This window comes from Populus euphratica, unplaced genomic scaffold, assembly GCF_000495115.2.
Source record: "Populus euphratica unplaced genomic scaffold, PopEup_1.0 scaffold5.1, whole genome shotgun sequence".
NCBI lineage: Eukaryota > Viridiplantae > Streptophyta > Magnoliopsida > Malpighiales > Salicaceae > Populus > Populus euphratica.
The window spans coordinates 1,411,596-1,427,491 of record NW_011499848.1 but is presented as its reverse complement, the minus strand read 5'-3'; the positions used below and the strand labels follow the sequence as shown (position 1 = coordinate 1,427,491).

The window sequence follows — 15,896 nt, the reverse complement described above, 5'->3', positions numbered from 1 at the left end:
ATCTTTATATTATAAGTGGAATAATTGTTACAAGTCACGTGGAGCCTGGAAGCCTGCAGATACTTCATTTCCTCGTAAATCACAAAAAAAAAAAATAGTTTGTAGAAAGCACAAACAATAAAAATTTAATGTCCTTGTAGTTGGAAATGAAATTTATAGAAATTAATTTATGATTGAAAAAACACATAAAAGACAGCCTGCCGATAATTAATAGATTGAAAAACACACAATTAAAATATTTGGAATTTCTTATTATATTGGAAAGAAATGGGACAAGAAAAAGGAATTTGAAGGAGAAATACCATGACATTTTTATATAAAACTTTCTGTGCTTTTTTTTGGAATGATTACTATATAACCTGCAGCGGAGTAATAAATTAAAACATCTACTATTCTCACCGTACATTAAGATCATGAAATTAACTGGATGTAATAATGATTTTTGTTTTAATTTTTTTTTTTATCTAGATATAGAATAAAAAAATATTTTTAAAAAAAAACAAAAAATGGAATCTCAACCCCCACAACTAGTACTATCATCTACTCTATTTTTAAAAAAAATAATCTTTTCAATCTTTATATAAAACATAAATGACTTTTTTTATGTTAAAATTCAGCCAAGCTCTCTCTTCTATCACAAATCAAAAATCAAAAATAATAAATATAAAATTTTGTAGTAAAATTAAATTTGAAAAAAAAATATAATTTTTGAAATTAGAGGGCTAAATTGATTTTTTAAATTGAAATTAGAGGGCTAAATTGATTTTTTCATGGCAACTTTGAATACACCATCTATTTTTAGTGTCTTTTCTACCTTAGCCCCTTTTCTTTTATTTTTTTCTCTTGGTTAACAAATAGGAAGAAATTAGCTCTCAGTTTTGTAATTGAAGGACTCAATCAATGAAAAAAAAAGTTTGGTATCAGAATAAAAAAAATGCATCGCTACTGTACACATTGCATTATAAATGTGTGCACGGTATTTTACACTGTTGAACATCATCCTTCCGATTAAGTTTTTCTTAATGAGCATATGACATGCGAATCCACTCCTTATCATAGACTGTGGTTTGATTATACCAAACAAGAAGGTGAATATCGGTGCATGAAATACTGTTTGATGAGTACCACCTTCTTGTAAATCAAAAAATATCATGCTAATTAGCGTTTTGGTCCCTAATGTAAATTTCTGCACCTAGCTAGAAAACTCAATTTGTTAACGAAGAAGCAATCATAGACTCCACGGCACAATAACTTACACGAGTAATTATATACCCCACAGGCACATCAACGGAGTATAAATCATGAAAATGATTGATATCATCCATATCCATCTGAACTCGGTGGTTTTCATATACATAGCTTGTTAACCCAGTGGGAACCGCAGTCTGCTTATCCACTATGGCCACGTCCATCACGAGTCAGATTTCAAGGATATGTGAGTCATGCATGAACCATATTTCAATTAAACTCCAGAGGTCTATTTTAGCTTCCACACTAATTACAGTCAGTGTTCCATATGTTACTCTAAAATAATGACACATGTCAACCTCATTAGCACAAATACAGAGGCGTAACCATCTTCTATCAAGTTCTAATGTCATTTTTTCAATCACCATGCAGTGCTTGTCATTGCTGGTGACGGGGAGTGGACGTGAAGACTAAGACCCCCCAATCTCTACTAACCATTATATTGAAGATCAGCTCACCTGATCAGTACCGAAGCCGTCCAGCAGGAGATAATATAGCAATTGGGATGTGCATGGTTGACTCTCCTGTTCTAAAAAAGCGTCGATTGTAAAAAAGTGATTTCAAATCCGTTTATAAATTAATCTCAGATTTTATTCTCTCTTTAATTAATTCAGTGTACTTAATTAGGAGAAAAAAAAGATGACGATCTTAAGATTCAAGCTCGTAGAAGTAACGAAAATATTTAAACATCCTTGTTATCAAACTAACCTCCTATGATTACATGTACATCTAACGCTCAATGTGAGAAGCTGGTAGGAATAAATCTCTTTTGAATATGCCAAATGATTGCATACTTTTCAAGTGTTTTTTCTCTCTCCCTATATTCTTGTACCTTTGATTGATGGGTCATGCAGAGTTTCAATTACTTGGTTGTGATAGACATCGAATGAGAATCATTCGAATGAGTGGTAAATATTTTCACATATCATTCAGAAAATATGACTCTGGTCGGTGGTGATATGAAGTGATTGGTGATGATGTAGCATGATCAATTCATAGTACGTAAATACGACCTCAAGGAGAAATACGATACACTTATAGCGTGGATAAAAGACTAAGTTTTTAAATTTTAAGATTACAGCTTACATGCTATTGAGAAATAAAAAAAAAAATTATGAAGGTTTGAATAGTCTAAATTTTTACATAGAAATTAATTAAACATCTTTAATATTATATTAGTTCTAAAACTAAAATGCTTTATAGAAAAATAATTTATATTTAAAATTTATCTAATTAATATAATCTAACTAGGGTTAGAATTCATAACTAATAAATTCTAATTAAATTGAAAGTCTTAATCTAAATAGTTAAAAAATTCTAAATATAATAAGGTAAATAAAACAATATCGCATTGTAATTTTTATTTTTTATTTGAAAACTTTACTAGTTTTTAATCATTATAAAATTTTAATTGATAGAAAATATAACTTCAAAAATTTTAATTTAATTTAATAGTTAGAATAAAAATTATTCTCTTTTTAGTAGATTGCATCTTGATCTTAAATTTTTGAAACTTCTCATAACCTAAAAAAATCTTAATAATTAAAAAAAGACAATAAATATCATTATACCAATAACAAAGCAGAAAGTGCCCGTGTCAAGATATTAAAATTGGAGCTGTTCTTACTCGAGTTGTTAATTAATTAATACACTAGAGCATCTTGCGATCAAGGCAATCAAGTCTTCTGTAAAACGAGTGTCAAATCCCCAGCAGTTTCTTATTGAGTAGTTCTTGATTATTTTACTTTCACGGCACGAACTCTATGGGTGTAGACATGGTCAAAAAGAAAGCTTGTGCTTTCTCCGAGTTCAATAGCCTCCTATCCTATGGAGCTCACTGAGAAAGAAAAATCAAGAACAAACTGTAAGTGTGTAATAACTGTACTAGCAATCCAAGTGCATAATTTACATTGGATTTTTTTTCTTTTTTTCTTAAAAGAGTTGTCTTTTATTCTATTTTATTTTGATTTGATTGAATTCTTATTTATTTTCTTGTTGTTCCAGTTTTTTTATTTTATTTGACATGGTCGATTATTACGTGCACATATTAACATTAGAATGTTGAGTAGGCATTTGCTAACTTTTAAGATTGAGAGCATTTTCCATTGATAATTTTTGAAAATACAAACGAGGAAGGGAAATCCAGTCATAAAGTATACACCTTCAGAATACCCTACAAAGGGAATTCTTCTCTACTAGTTGGTTGTTCGATTTTGATTAATTGTTTTCTTAGCTTTAACCATGAAAAACCATTTTCAACAATACCATCTCACACTAGACAGTAGAAACGGTACAGGGGGGGCTGGAAGCTCTAAGGAAAAAAAGAAGAAATCGAGGTAGCGTGTAATTTTTTATTTTGGGATATTAAAAATTATGATAGTAGAAATAAAAATATATTTAATTAAAAAATTAAAATAATTTTATCTTTTAGATAATTTTTTAAATAATTTTTTATATTTTTAAAATAGAAGACATGCTTGTTTTAAGAGGCAGAATTTATTATTTTTTGAAATAAATTTTTATATTTTTAAAATAGAAGACATGCCTGTTTTAAGAGGCAGAATTTATTATTTTTCACATCTAAAATAAAAAAAATTTAATTTTAAAATTATCTAATTAAAATATGTGAGTATAAAATTAGATTTTATCATAGTTTTAAAATTAATTAGAGCAACCATCCAAGCACAAGTCAAGAAAATCAATTCAAGTTAACCCATATCAACCCAAATAATATTATTTAAAAAATATATCCATTCAGGTAGAGTTAAATTTTTTTTCTAAACACATAATTTCAGGTCTCAAATTACATGTTAACTTATTGAGCTGATTTAGATTTTATAATTGTTATTATTATAATATTATTAATTTAAATACTTAAAATAAACTAAACTAAAAAAAATATAATTAATTTTTCTAAATATGTAAGTTTTCAACAACAATATATATTATGAGTAAATTAAAAAAAGAATTATATTTTCCTATGTCTTGTTTATTATCAATAATAAATATGATACAAGAATAGTTCTTATGCATGTCTTGTATATTATTACTAGATATAATTATTTTTTTTATTTTTTTTATTTTTCATGCCATGCACTTCTATTATTTTTATCTTTATTTTTATTTTTATTTATTTATTAGAAAAAAATAACCAAACGCTTACTAGTAAAACATTACGAAAGTGAATGTTACCCCACCATTGAATATTATTAGGTAGCTAGATCGTTCCCAATCTTCAAACTTTCGCTCAAAATAAGACAGGTCAAATTTTATTCTTCAGAATTCAAACAGTTCATTTTCAGCTCGCTCTCCAAAGATCATGAAACAAAGAATTTTTTTCCAGACTCCAAGAAAAGGGGTCATTCCACCGAATAAGCTTTGAATTCCTATTTAGAGAATTGAAGTTCAATTTAGTTTCTGGTTGCAAAAATTTTGAGGTGTTTAAAATCATTATAAATCTCTGCAGTTCAATTAAAATTCTCATTTTGTGTTTACTAAAATGTCTATAATTTTAATAAATATCCATTTTCTTCCCTTTATTTGCTTTCTTCTGATTCAGAGGAGTCGATCAAAGAAGCAGGTCTTAATCATATGATTGTAAAACTCGAATGGAATTAATTTCCTTTATCTATTCTCAAAAATAAAATAAAAAACTAAATTCTATTCAAGGGGAGTATGGGATTAAAGGTTATAATGTATGCTCTAGGAATTATGAATGGCCCTCGTGGGTTTAGAATGGGCAATTGAGTCCTTCTCATTTCAATTCTGTAACGGTGTCATCCTTCTTTCAAAATCAACTTCGATTGCCATAACATCATAAGACACTGGCCCTTGATGTTTGGAGCTTGTACCTTCAACCAAAACACATACATTAATGCGAAGTTTGCTAAACACTGCACCGCAACAAGGCAATGTCGAGACATGCTGCCACTAGAGAAATTTATCGCAGTACTATACAGTAAGTGCCCACTAAGAAACTAGGGGCACCATGTGCCGACCACTGCCATGAACAGTTTCACCATTGAACATGTTAGGAAGTGGGTAATCCTTAGGGTAGACTTAACAGTAGAGGAGATCCGCTGTCCCTTTTGATTTTCTTAATTAGTTGAAATATTAGGATTAATATTTTAAATCATTTAGAAGAAAGAAACATCCAGTGAGGTAAAAGCTGATTGGAATAATAATATCATTCATCTCAAATCAAAAGAGAGAGGGAGAGAGGGAGAGAGGGAGACAAGACCCACACGTTGGAGTGGCAATGCCCAGAGAGGGAGAGAGGGAGCAAAGACCCACACGTTGGAGTGGCAATGCCCTTCCTCTATGCCGTGACCCAACTCCATAGTATATGCTGTGTTTGGGCGTGTTATGGGACGAAGGAAGCATTAAAATAAAAACACCCAAGCGAAGCCCCATTGTTTTGTAATGCTTCTTCTTCTTCTTCTATTAGTGTGTGTGTGTCCCGGAATCTTCATTCATAATACTACTGAGTTTCGGTTGCCTATATTTTAAACATCCTCCGCCTAGATGTTACAACTAATTCTTGTTTTGTTTCCTTTTGAAATAAAAACTTTTTTTCTTTTAGTTTTTCAAAATAAAATAAAACTTTGGTGGTTATACACCACGCACACAAATTCATTATAATGTGTTAATGTAGAATGTATGTGGCTGGCAACGTGTTTTTAAAGATTTCAAATTTTTTTTTAATATTTTTGTCTTGTTTTAATATATTGGTGTTAAAAATAAATTTTAAAAAACAAAATTTTTTTTTATTTAAATACATTTTAAATAAAATTTAAAAAATAATTACTATTATAATACCAAACACGCTTGTGGTATCTAATTTGATGGCAATGGTTGGATAAGGTCCACCAAAGATCTAGCCATCCGATCTTCATTTATATTTCTAAACTAATTTTCACAATGAACATGAAAAGATAAACACCAAAGCTATAGTGGAAATAAGCTTGAAAAGACTTGTTTTGAGGAATGATTTCTCAAATTTCATGAATGCTTTAATTCTGAGTTGACTGGCAGACAGAGTGAGCAGAATGTGCTTGGTGCGATGTATTTAAGGATAGGAATGAAAGCTTAATTGTCAGGTAAGTTTTTCTTCATCTCTCTTCCCTCTTTATTGAACATTCTCATGACTTGCTCCAAAGTAAAATAAATCGGCTGCTGAGTTCTATTTAGTTATCAACTATTTTTACCGAGTTACCATATTTGTGTGTTTTTCTAACAAGTAATGCCAGGTATCTTCGCTAACATGGTTGCTAAAATTAAAACCTCATTATTACTATCCGATCGCAAACCTTGTTAAATTATTTCATTTATCGTATTAATTACCTGTCGCAAACTGCAATGTATGTATTCCTGCATTTCATAAAACTCATATTTTTATACGAAATACATGTAAACTTAATTATTAAATTTAATATAATAGGTAAATTATTCAGGAATAATGATGTAGCTGGGATCATGAAGCCTAAATTATTTGACAGTCTTAGAAGACAGATCATGCATTTCAAGATCCAAGTCTTTTAGGTGAATAATGATAACGATAATGAGCCTATAAATTTTTATAGCTTTCTTCTAAAAAAATCTTTAATAACTATATATTTTGTTTTGATTGAATGTTTGCTCCAAGTTTTATCCGCTATAAAAGAAGCAATAAACTCTTTCACAATCCTTTTTTTTATATATATATCATCTTTCACGGTCCAAAAACCCTGATCACTTATGATTCATTACTTTAAAAGAACATTCGATTTTTTTTTACAAAAAATGTAGCATTCAATCCCCCAGATAGAAAAGAACATTCAATTTTTTTTTACAAAAAATGTAGCATTCAATTTAAATAAAATCAAATGATTTAGATAGCCAGGGCTTACAACAAAATCAATGACTGGACTAATGGGTTGAAAAAAATAACAAAAATAATGGCAATCGTATTGGAGTAGCTTCTTCGGGATTTGTAGTTGTATAAAAATATTAAAATCTATTAGATCTGCCTCACCGAAATTGCAACGATGTTAAAAATCATAATAAAAATAAATAAATTTATGGTATTTTATTTTTTTATAAAAATTAATTTTATTTAAAAAAATATCATTTTATATTATAGTTGTTAGAAATCCTAACTAGTTAATAAAAATTTTATAATACAAAACTAATTATATAAAAAAAAATATTAAAATCTATTAGATCTGCCTCACCGAAATTGCAACGATGTTAAAAATCATAATAAAAATAAATAAATTTATGGTATTTTATTTTTTTATAAAAATTAATTTTATTTAAAAAAATATCATTTTATATTATAGTTGTTAGAAATCCTAACTAGTTAATAAAAATTTTATAATACAAAACTAATTATATAAAAAAAAATATTAAAATCTATTAGATCTGCCTCACCGAAATTGCAACGATGTTAAAAATCATAATAAAAATAAATAAATTTATGGTATTTTATTTTTTTATAAAAATTAATTTTATTTAAAAAAATATTATTTTATATTATAGTTGTTAGGAATCCTAACTAGTTAATAAAAATTTTATAATACAAAACTAGTTATATAAAAAAAAATATTATTAATCCTTAAATGTTCTGTCATGCATTGTTAGTTTTGTTTTAAATTGTTAAAATTTTATTGGTTTATGATATGATAGCTGATGTATGATGCATTGTTAGTTTTGTTTTAAATTGCTAAAATTTTATTGGTTTATGATATGATAGTTTGCTTATAATATTTCTAATTTTAATGTTAATAAATATTTAATTATAAATACTTTCAACATATAATTAAAAATAAAATAAAATAAATTTAAATTAGTCTTGTTATTCCTGAATTTAACATCAGTGAATAAATCAATTAAATAAATTTATTTTTTATATATGTACATATTTTTTTTTATTTTTAAGTGACTAAAATAAAATAACTTTAAATTGGTATTTTTATTTTTAATTTTAATATTATTGAACAAAATAATAAAATAAATTTATTTTTATATATATATACATATTTTTATTTTTACTTTTATATTTTTTGACGTGGCCAAACTCAACTCATATAAACTGAGCTCGACTCAGCTAATCCAGCCCGGCTACTGAACCAAGCCAGCGAACCGGCTGGCTGAGGCACGCATGCGGAATTATTCGCGCATGCTGTGCACAGTGTGAAGGTAATTAAAATTACCTTCTCACTGTACTCATGCAACTACAAATGAAGGGGAGCGGGAAGCTTACCTGGACTCAGGAACAAAGACGATGACGAAGGCGCGGTGGAGCTCTTTCTGTGCGATCGGGTGACTCTAGCCGGGCACCCATTTACCTCCCCTTTGTTCTTCTGGTTTTATTCTTTCTGTTTCTGATGGTTCGGAGTGTTGAAGCTGAAGACGAATGCCCAGGCTGATCAATGCTTGCAGTGTCTCTGTTTTCCCCTGTTCACTTTGGTTGCGTTCTGGGGACGAAGGCAAAGCTGAGAACGCTGGTTCCTCTTTTTTAGTCTGTCCTCCTTCCTTTCTCTGCTTCTCTTCGTGCTATCCCCTGTGTTATTCGTTCTTCACTCCCGTCCCCACTCTCCTGGTTCTGTTTCACCGTCTCCTGTTTCCAGTGTCCTCTCTCGGTCTCTCTCTCTCGTTTTCCCTCTTCGTCTGTGTGTCTCTTGGGTTCCCTCTGGTGGTTCTTCTTTTCTGCTTGTCTTTTTTTTTTTTTCCTTTGTGCTCTCCCCTGTGTTATTCGTTCTTCCTCCCTCCCTTGGTTCATGGCCTTCTCTGGCTTTTATGAAGCCAGAGAATGGCCTTTGTTTGTGCGTTCGTGTCTCCAGATAATGGGGCACGTTCGCTCCTGTTTTTTAAAAGAGTCTGGATTGTTAGCCATGATATCGTGGTCTCCTGAGAGGGCATCGTCGGCAGCCGTACATTCCCTACAAAACCTTGTCCTTGGAATGAGGTAAAAGGCAATAAATAGTGGTTCAAAACGGCGCTGTTTGCATCTGGAAATAAGATAAATGAAACTATTTTCAAATTTAATTAATTCCTCAAACTTTTAGTTATGTTGTCTTAGCTCAAATTTTAATTTATTTTTCATTCATTTTATTTTTTTCACATATAATTTTTTTTAATAAAAATAAGATAAAATGAAAATAGTCAAGATTTGGGTTATGACAAGTTTTTTGTTTTCTCTCGAAATTAGATAGAAGGTCTTTGTAGCTTAATTGCCTGAAAATCTTGACTCCACCTCTTGTGGTTTGCTATTTATTTATTATAAATCTGATCAGCTAATACTAATCTTACCAGATAGAAAAAGAGCCACGCCACACTCTACTACAAATTGGTTAAAAATGCTGTTCTTTTGCCAAACCACAAGGCAACCCATTCCATTTAATAGGCATACTAATTTTCAACAGTGTAGTGCTAAGGAAGCCGGAAATAATTTAAAAAAAGCTATTTTTTAAATTTTTTCTCCCCTTATTTTAAAGCTCCAAAGAGTAGTCAATTGAACAGCCAAAATAACTTTTATATGAAAAAAATTATTCCTATATATCTATTACAAAAATAAGAAGTTAAGATAGACTATTTAAATATTTATTTTTTCATCAATTAAACATTTTTTTAATTATTTTTCTCAAGAAAATAAAAAAAAATGATGTTAAAAATATTAAAATATAAATGAGTTGTTAAAATAATTTGTTTCAGTTAGAATATACACTAAAAAAAACTATACCATGACTCTATTAACAAAGTTATCGTGACAGGGGTTAAAGCTAAAGATTTTTTTTCAGCATCGAACCTTGCCACTAAACAATCTCCACGTTAGGCGCTCTTTACACATGTAACTACACTATAGATTTTCTGAGGACATTTTTGTATTATCGTGATTTTTATTTATTTATTTTAGAATGTACTGTGAAAATGATTTCTTGAATGATGTGTGATGAGATCCTTGAACGATATTTCATATTATGCTTTACATCAGGATATCAACATCAATCTGTCCTTCAACTGAACATTTGGCGCGATTGTTTCCATGACTTTTTTTTTTTCAATCTAGTCCTTCAGTAGTTTTTGCAGGTTCCGTCATCAATAAGAAAATAAATTTTGGATGCGAGAGTAAGTTGTGATCGTTAAAGAAATATAACAAATAAAAACAACACGTTGATGCCGTTTTTATTTAAATACTGTATATTTTTCACGGGCTATGTTATGGATTGGATAAAAAATATTTTGGAATTATTAATATTTTTTTTATTAGAAAAACAATTAAATTATGTGGGAGTGACATGATACAATTTATTTAATTTGATAAGTCTGGAGATAACTTGAATAATTAGTACAAAGATAACTTCATTCAGAATAAATACTTGATATAAATTTTCTTTTATAAATATTAAAACAAGAATATAATAGATTGATTCGGATCAACTATGATCAATCTATTAATTTATTTATTAAGTTATAAAACCATAATAACATTACATAAAACAAATCAAATAAATCATGCAAATTAAAAATTAAATTCCAAACATCAAAATAATTAAAAAAATATAAAAAAAATTAAAAATTTAACATATCATATTTGTTACTTTCTAGTTTATGTTATCTTAACCTGTCAAAATATTTTTTATTTAAATATATTAATCAATTTTGAAATTATTTCATTCCAAATTCATAGATCACCTTGAAATTTGAAGACAAAACGCAATGAACACCGGTGACAAGGGAAGGTGGCAAGCGCCGCAGTCCCTCAAAAAAAAAAAAACACCTTTAATTCATATAAATATTTTATAATAGTCCAATTCCTCTACTCATGATGATCTCAAAGAAAGCTACTATTTTGTTCTTTCACATGTGGGCAGGAGTTCTAATTTAAAAATACACTTACCGGTTCCAAAAAGAAAATTCCTAACTCATTACCGTGTAAAAGGAACGCCATAGGCTGAGCTTGTTTATGGGAAGGGATAGATATGTCACGTCATATCAATATCTAGTGTGAATGATCAAATATTCTTGAATTAATTTATACATTAATCCAGGGCAGTTTTTCTTCGAATGATTTTAAGAGCGCATATCTATATAAGCTTGACGTATTTAAAGTGATGAATTATGAAGCAAATATATTCCGAATAAAAATTGGAATCACGATCTCTGAACAGAAAGTCCTCCTTCCAAGTATTTTGTTCTAAGAAATATTACATAAGATTCCAATACAGTCCAATACTCTTGATGTATGAATAGAATATTACGAGTTTAAGTCCTAAATCCAAGCATTTTTGCTTAAAAAAAGAAAAAAGAAAGAAAGGAGAAGATTAACCTCTCCATTTTGCAGTGGTGATTATTTCAATTCATCATAGTAATACACGAATGCTTCAGATTTCAAACTAAAAATAAAAATAAAAACCCGATAGTTACCGGGAGAACCTTCCAGGATCGGAGGTAGCAGCTACCAGTAAATATAGTTATAGCTCTTCTGCACTTCACTAACTGATACCAAGCTCAAGATGAGGTTGCTAAGCAATTAAAAAATAAATAAAATTAGTTGCTTACTACTATAGATATATAGTTTAGTAGAAGTAGCTAAGCACATACAAAGTTGATGCCGTTTCTAATTTCTCTCTTGTAACAGCACAAAATCTCAGTCCGAGATATTATGCTGCATATATAAACAAACTCTGTCTCTCTCAAAGGTGTATTCTTCATAGTTTTAAAACCTGGATCGGCCCGGTAGGTCAACCCGGGACCCGTCCGACCTGGGCCTGGGATCGGTCCGGGTCTAAGTAAAAACCCGTCTGGGAGTTAGCCCGGTGAAACCCAGTCAACCTGGAACCTGGTTGACCCGAGTAAACCCAGATAAAACCCAACCTTTTTTATATATATATAAAAATGAAACGACATCATTGTTACTATTGGTAGATGGAGAATGACCTTACTGCTGTTGCTGTTCTTGTTGGATATGAGGTTGTATCATATTCATACGATCTGAAGGAAAGGGCTTAAATAATTTATTCAGATCAAAACCTCCACCTCCCTCTATTATTCCCCCACCTCCTTATTGTTGCTGCTTTGGATAACAGGTGAAGCCATTATTAAGCAACAACAAGAAGTAATATGATAATATAATATACAGTGATTGGAATCAATCAATCAGAAAGAAGAAAAATATAAGAAAACGTTTACAAAATGGAGGAATTTTTGGATTCATTCAAGTTTAAATCTTTTTTTAGATCAAATCAAAAAGTTTCTCTACCTCTCTTCTCTCTCTGTTTTGTCATCCCAGAATAGGGTCTCTATTTTCTTTCCTCACCTTTAACTTTGTCTTTCTGGGACTTTATTTTCATTTTTGATTAATTTTATTTGGGTACCAGTCTTCTACGCCACTTGTGGTTTCTGGGCATGGCCGTTCTACTTGGGACATGTCTGCTATGTCTCTAGTGTTCTTGGGTCCTCGCCCCGAAGCAAGGCAAAAATCGAGCATCAAATTTAAAAGAGGATAAGAACCCTGTTGTTTGGGGGGACATGTGAAAAAGATGGGAAGAAAAAGCAGAGTTTTTTTTTCTAGGTTAAACCGGATTGACTCGGTTCAACCTATCTGACCCATAACTTAATTATTTTACCGGATCAACTATCAGGTTGGGTTTTAAAACAATGGTCTCTCAGAATAGGGTCTTTCTTTTCTTTTCTCACCCTTGACTTTGTATTTCTGGGACTTTATTTTCACTTTCGACCAATTTTATTTGGATACTAGTCTTCCACGCCACCTGTGGTTTCTGGACATGGTCGTTCTGCTTGGGATATGTCTGCTATGTCTCTAGTGTTCTTGGGCCCTCGCCTTGAAGCAAGGCAAAAATCGAGCATCGAACTCAAAAGAGGATAAGAACCCTGTTGTTTGGGGGGACATATGAAAAAGATGAGAAGAAAAAACAGAGTTTTTTTTTTAGATTAAACCGGATTGACCCGGTTCAACCTATCTGACCCATAACATAATTATTTAACCGGATCAATTATCAGGTTGGGTTTTAAAACAATGGTCTTCTTGTTCCGTTTTTGTCTGCGGAGCTCTTAGCTTCCCATAGCACAGCTCAGCAAAATACATATCCAGAGAGCCAGCTGTCTGTCCGTCTCACTCTCTCTATCTCTCTGTTTTTTCGTTGCCTATGAAACTTACCTTCCCAAAGAGTACTATTCAATCCCATTACACTGCCCATAAAATCCAACCACTCCACCCCGTTACCATTTCTAAACCCTTCAATAAGCCCCGCCCACCACCAAGAGGAGTCCGTATGTATACGGACTCCTCCTCCGCCGGCGTCCACCACCATAAAAAAGACAAGATTCTTGTAATAATGGGAGCAACAGGGTGTGGAAAAACGAAGGTCTCCATTGATCTTGCTACACGCTTCCATTCCGAAATCATCAACTCCGATAAAATGCAAGTCTACAAGGGTCTCGACATCATCACCAACAAAATCCCCATTCAAGACCGCCTCGGTGTTCCTCACCATTTACTCGGTGAGTTCGACCCAGACGATGGTGAGTTGACTCTCTCCGAGTTTCGGTTAGCCGGTGGACGGGCTATCTCAGGTATTGTTTCAAGGCAAAGACTTCCTATCGTGGTTGGTGGGTCCAACTCCCTTGTTCACGCTCTAGTTGTTGATCGGTTTAATCCCGAGTTAAACGTTTTTGATGGGTCTAACCCTGTTTCGACCCAGTTAAGGTATAACTGTTGTTTTCTGTGGGTGGATGTGTCATTACCTGTTTTATGCGATTACTTGTGTATGCGAGTCGATGAAATGCTCGACTCAGGGATGTTCGACGAGTTGTCAGAATATTATGGGTCAATCGACTCAGCGAGTCAAACCGTGTTGAGGAAAGCGATTGGGGTGCCTGAGTTTGACCGGTATTTCAAAAAGTACCCACCTGGGTCTGGTTGTGGCAGGGGCATTGCTGGGGAGTGGGATCAGGTACGGAGAGGAATATACGAGGAGTGCGTGAGGGAGATCAAGGAGAACACGTGTCAGCTGGCAAAGAGGCAGATTGGAAAGATCTTGAGATTAAAGGGTGCAGGGTGGGACCTGCAAAGAGTGGATGCTACGGAGAGCTTTAGAGAGGTGATGATGGTGAGGACTTCAGATGAGGATGATCATAGAAAGAATACGAAGAAAAGAAAGAAGAATAAGAGGTGGGTGGAGGTTTGGGGGAGAGATGTGTTGGAGCCAAGCATGAAGATTGTGAAACGCTTCATGGATGAGTAGTAGCAGTAGTAGTAGGTTTTACAATGAAATCATTCAATCCGGCCTTTTTCCAGCTATCATTTTTTTTTTTAGGGGCAGCATTTTTGTTTTCGGCAATGCTACGCGCGCTACATTTTTTGCAATCTTGGCTTCGAATCCTCGCGTGCCAGGTTCGTGCGAGCATGGCGAAGTTTGCAGCACCATCAATGCAATCCGTGCGGTATTGTGCCCGATGAGCATGGTGAAGAAGATTGCTTAATCACATCCATCGCGATTGTGCATACTAATTCATCTCTTTCGATTTAGGTCTTAAACAAAACGATGGAAGAATATTTGAGTTACATTTACATATCGAGGATTCGTAAAGGGTACCAGATTGTGCAACGAGCAACCAGTTTTGCAGCAATAGGATGTTCTTGGTTTTGTATTGGGGATCCTTTTTCCTCAATGGGTTCTTTTAGAGACACTATAAATACACGGAAAAATCTTGAATTTTGGATGGAGAAATGAAAAGGGTTATTTTGTGAATGTTATTCCTAGCAAGTGTTTACTCATACTAGTTTGTTTTTAGTAGTTACAGAGTCCTAATTCATTCTTGGGATTTGTGTTGTAAGCAAGTCCTAATGCCATGTAAGTGGAGAACTGGATGCCAAGAAGCTTACACGATGGAACAAAAAAGACCTTTATATTTTTTCAAGACTCGTGTGTTTCTCCCCATACAGAAATAATTTTGTTCGCGTTTTGTTTCCCCTATTTTTTGCTTGGTTTTCGATGTGCTTTATTTTTTCACAATTTCTTAACAAAAAGACTTTTCTTTTTTTAAAAAATCAAGATCTTCCTCCCTGCATAGATTTGGTCAATCTGTTAACTGATGAAGTTGAACAAAAGCATGCCGTTTTTTTATTGGACCCATTCGACTCCCAACTTTCTGCTCTCTGATTTATGAGGATCATATGGTTTCCAATCGGTCAACTATTTCTTTCCCAGTGAACATGAAACTGAGAGTAGGTAATAGGTATTCAAGACAGCCTCAAAAACAAATGTACACAGGAAACACAGGTTCTGCATCCTGCATTGGCTTTGGACAGTGGTCCCTGATCCTTCAACTCTAGATTTCTAAAACAGTGATTGCGTGCTGCCTCCGACGGACAACGAGGCCGAGGCCTCTGATGCCTACCTTACTGTTCTGGTACAATTAAAGGGCAACCCTTCTCGTCCATGTCAATATCATTACGCCCTCCGTGCTCGGAGAACGGTAATTTGAGAGTAAAGATTACCCAGTGGTTCATGAATTGTCAATTCGCGCTGCCAGCATCCTGTAATACTGAAGTTTTAATTTTAATTTCTTACCCTTTACTAACAAGACACGAATAAATAAGTAGATTACTCTACCAAGCCGCTTATAACTCAGTGGCATAGGAG

At 32.4% G+C, this 15,896-nt stretch overlaps 1 protein-coding gene across 1 annotated transcript; it reads left to right on the top strand.

Annotated features, from left to right (window-relative positions):
* The first annotated feature begins 13,276 nt into the window (after window positions 1-13,276).
* LOC105113338 (adenylate isopentenyltransferase) lies at window positions 13,277-15,208 on the top strand. The gene has a single exon (XM_011009491.1). The coding sequence runs from the start codon at window positions 13,398-13,400 to the stop codon at window positions 14,493-14,495; it is 1,098 nt and encodes a 365-aa protein (XP_011007793.1). The 5' UTR covers window positions 13,277-13,397; the 3' UTR covers window positions 14,496-15,208.
* Window positions 15,209-15,896: the final 688 nt, after the last annotated feature.

Excerpts from the sequence above, each read along its gene's own strand:
- LOC105113338 (XM_011009491.1), top strand. The coding sequence starts at position 13,398 with ATGAAACTTACCTTCCCAAAGAGTACTATTCAATCCCATTACACTGCC.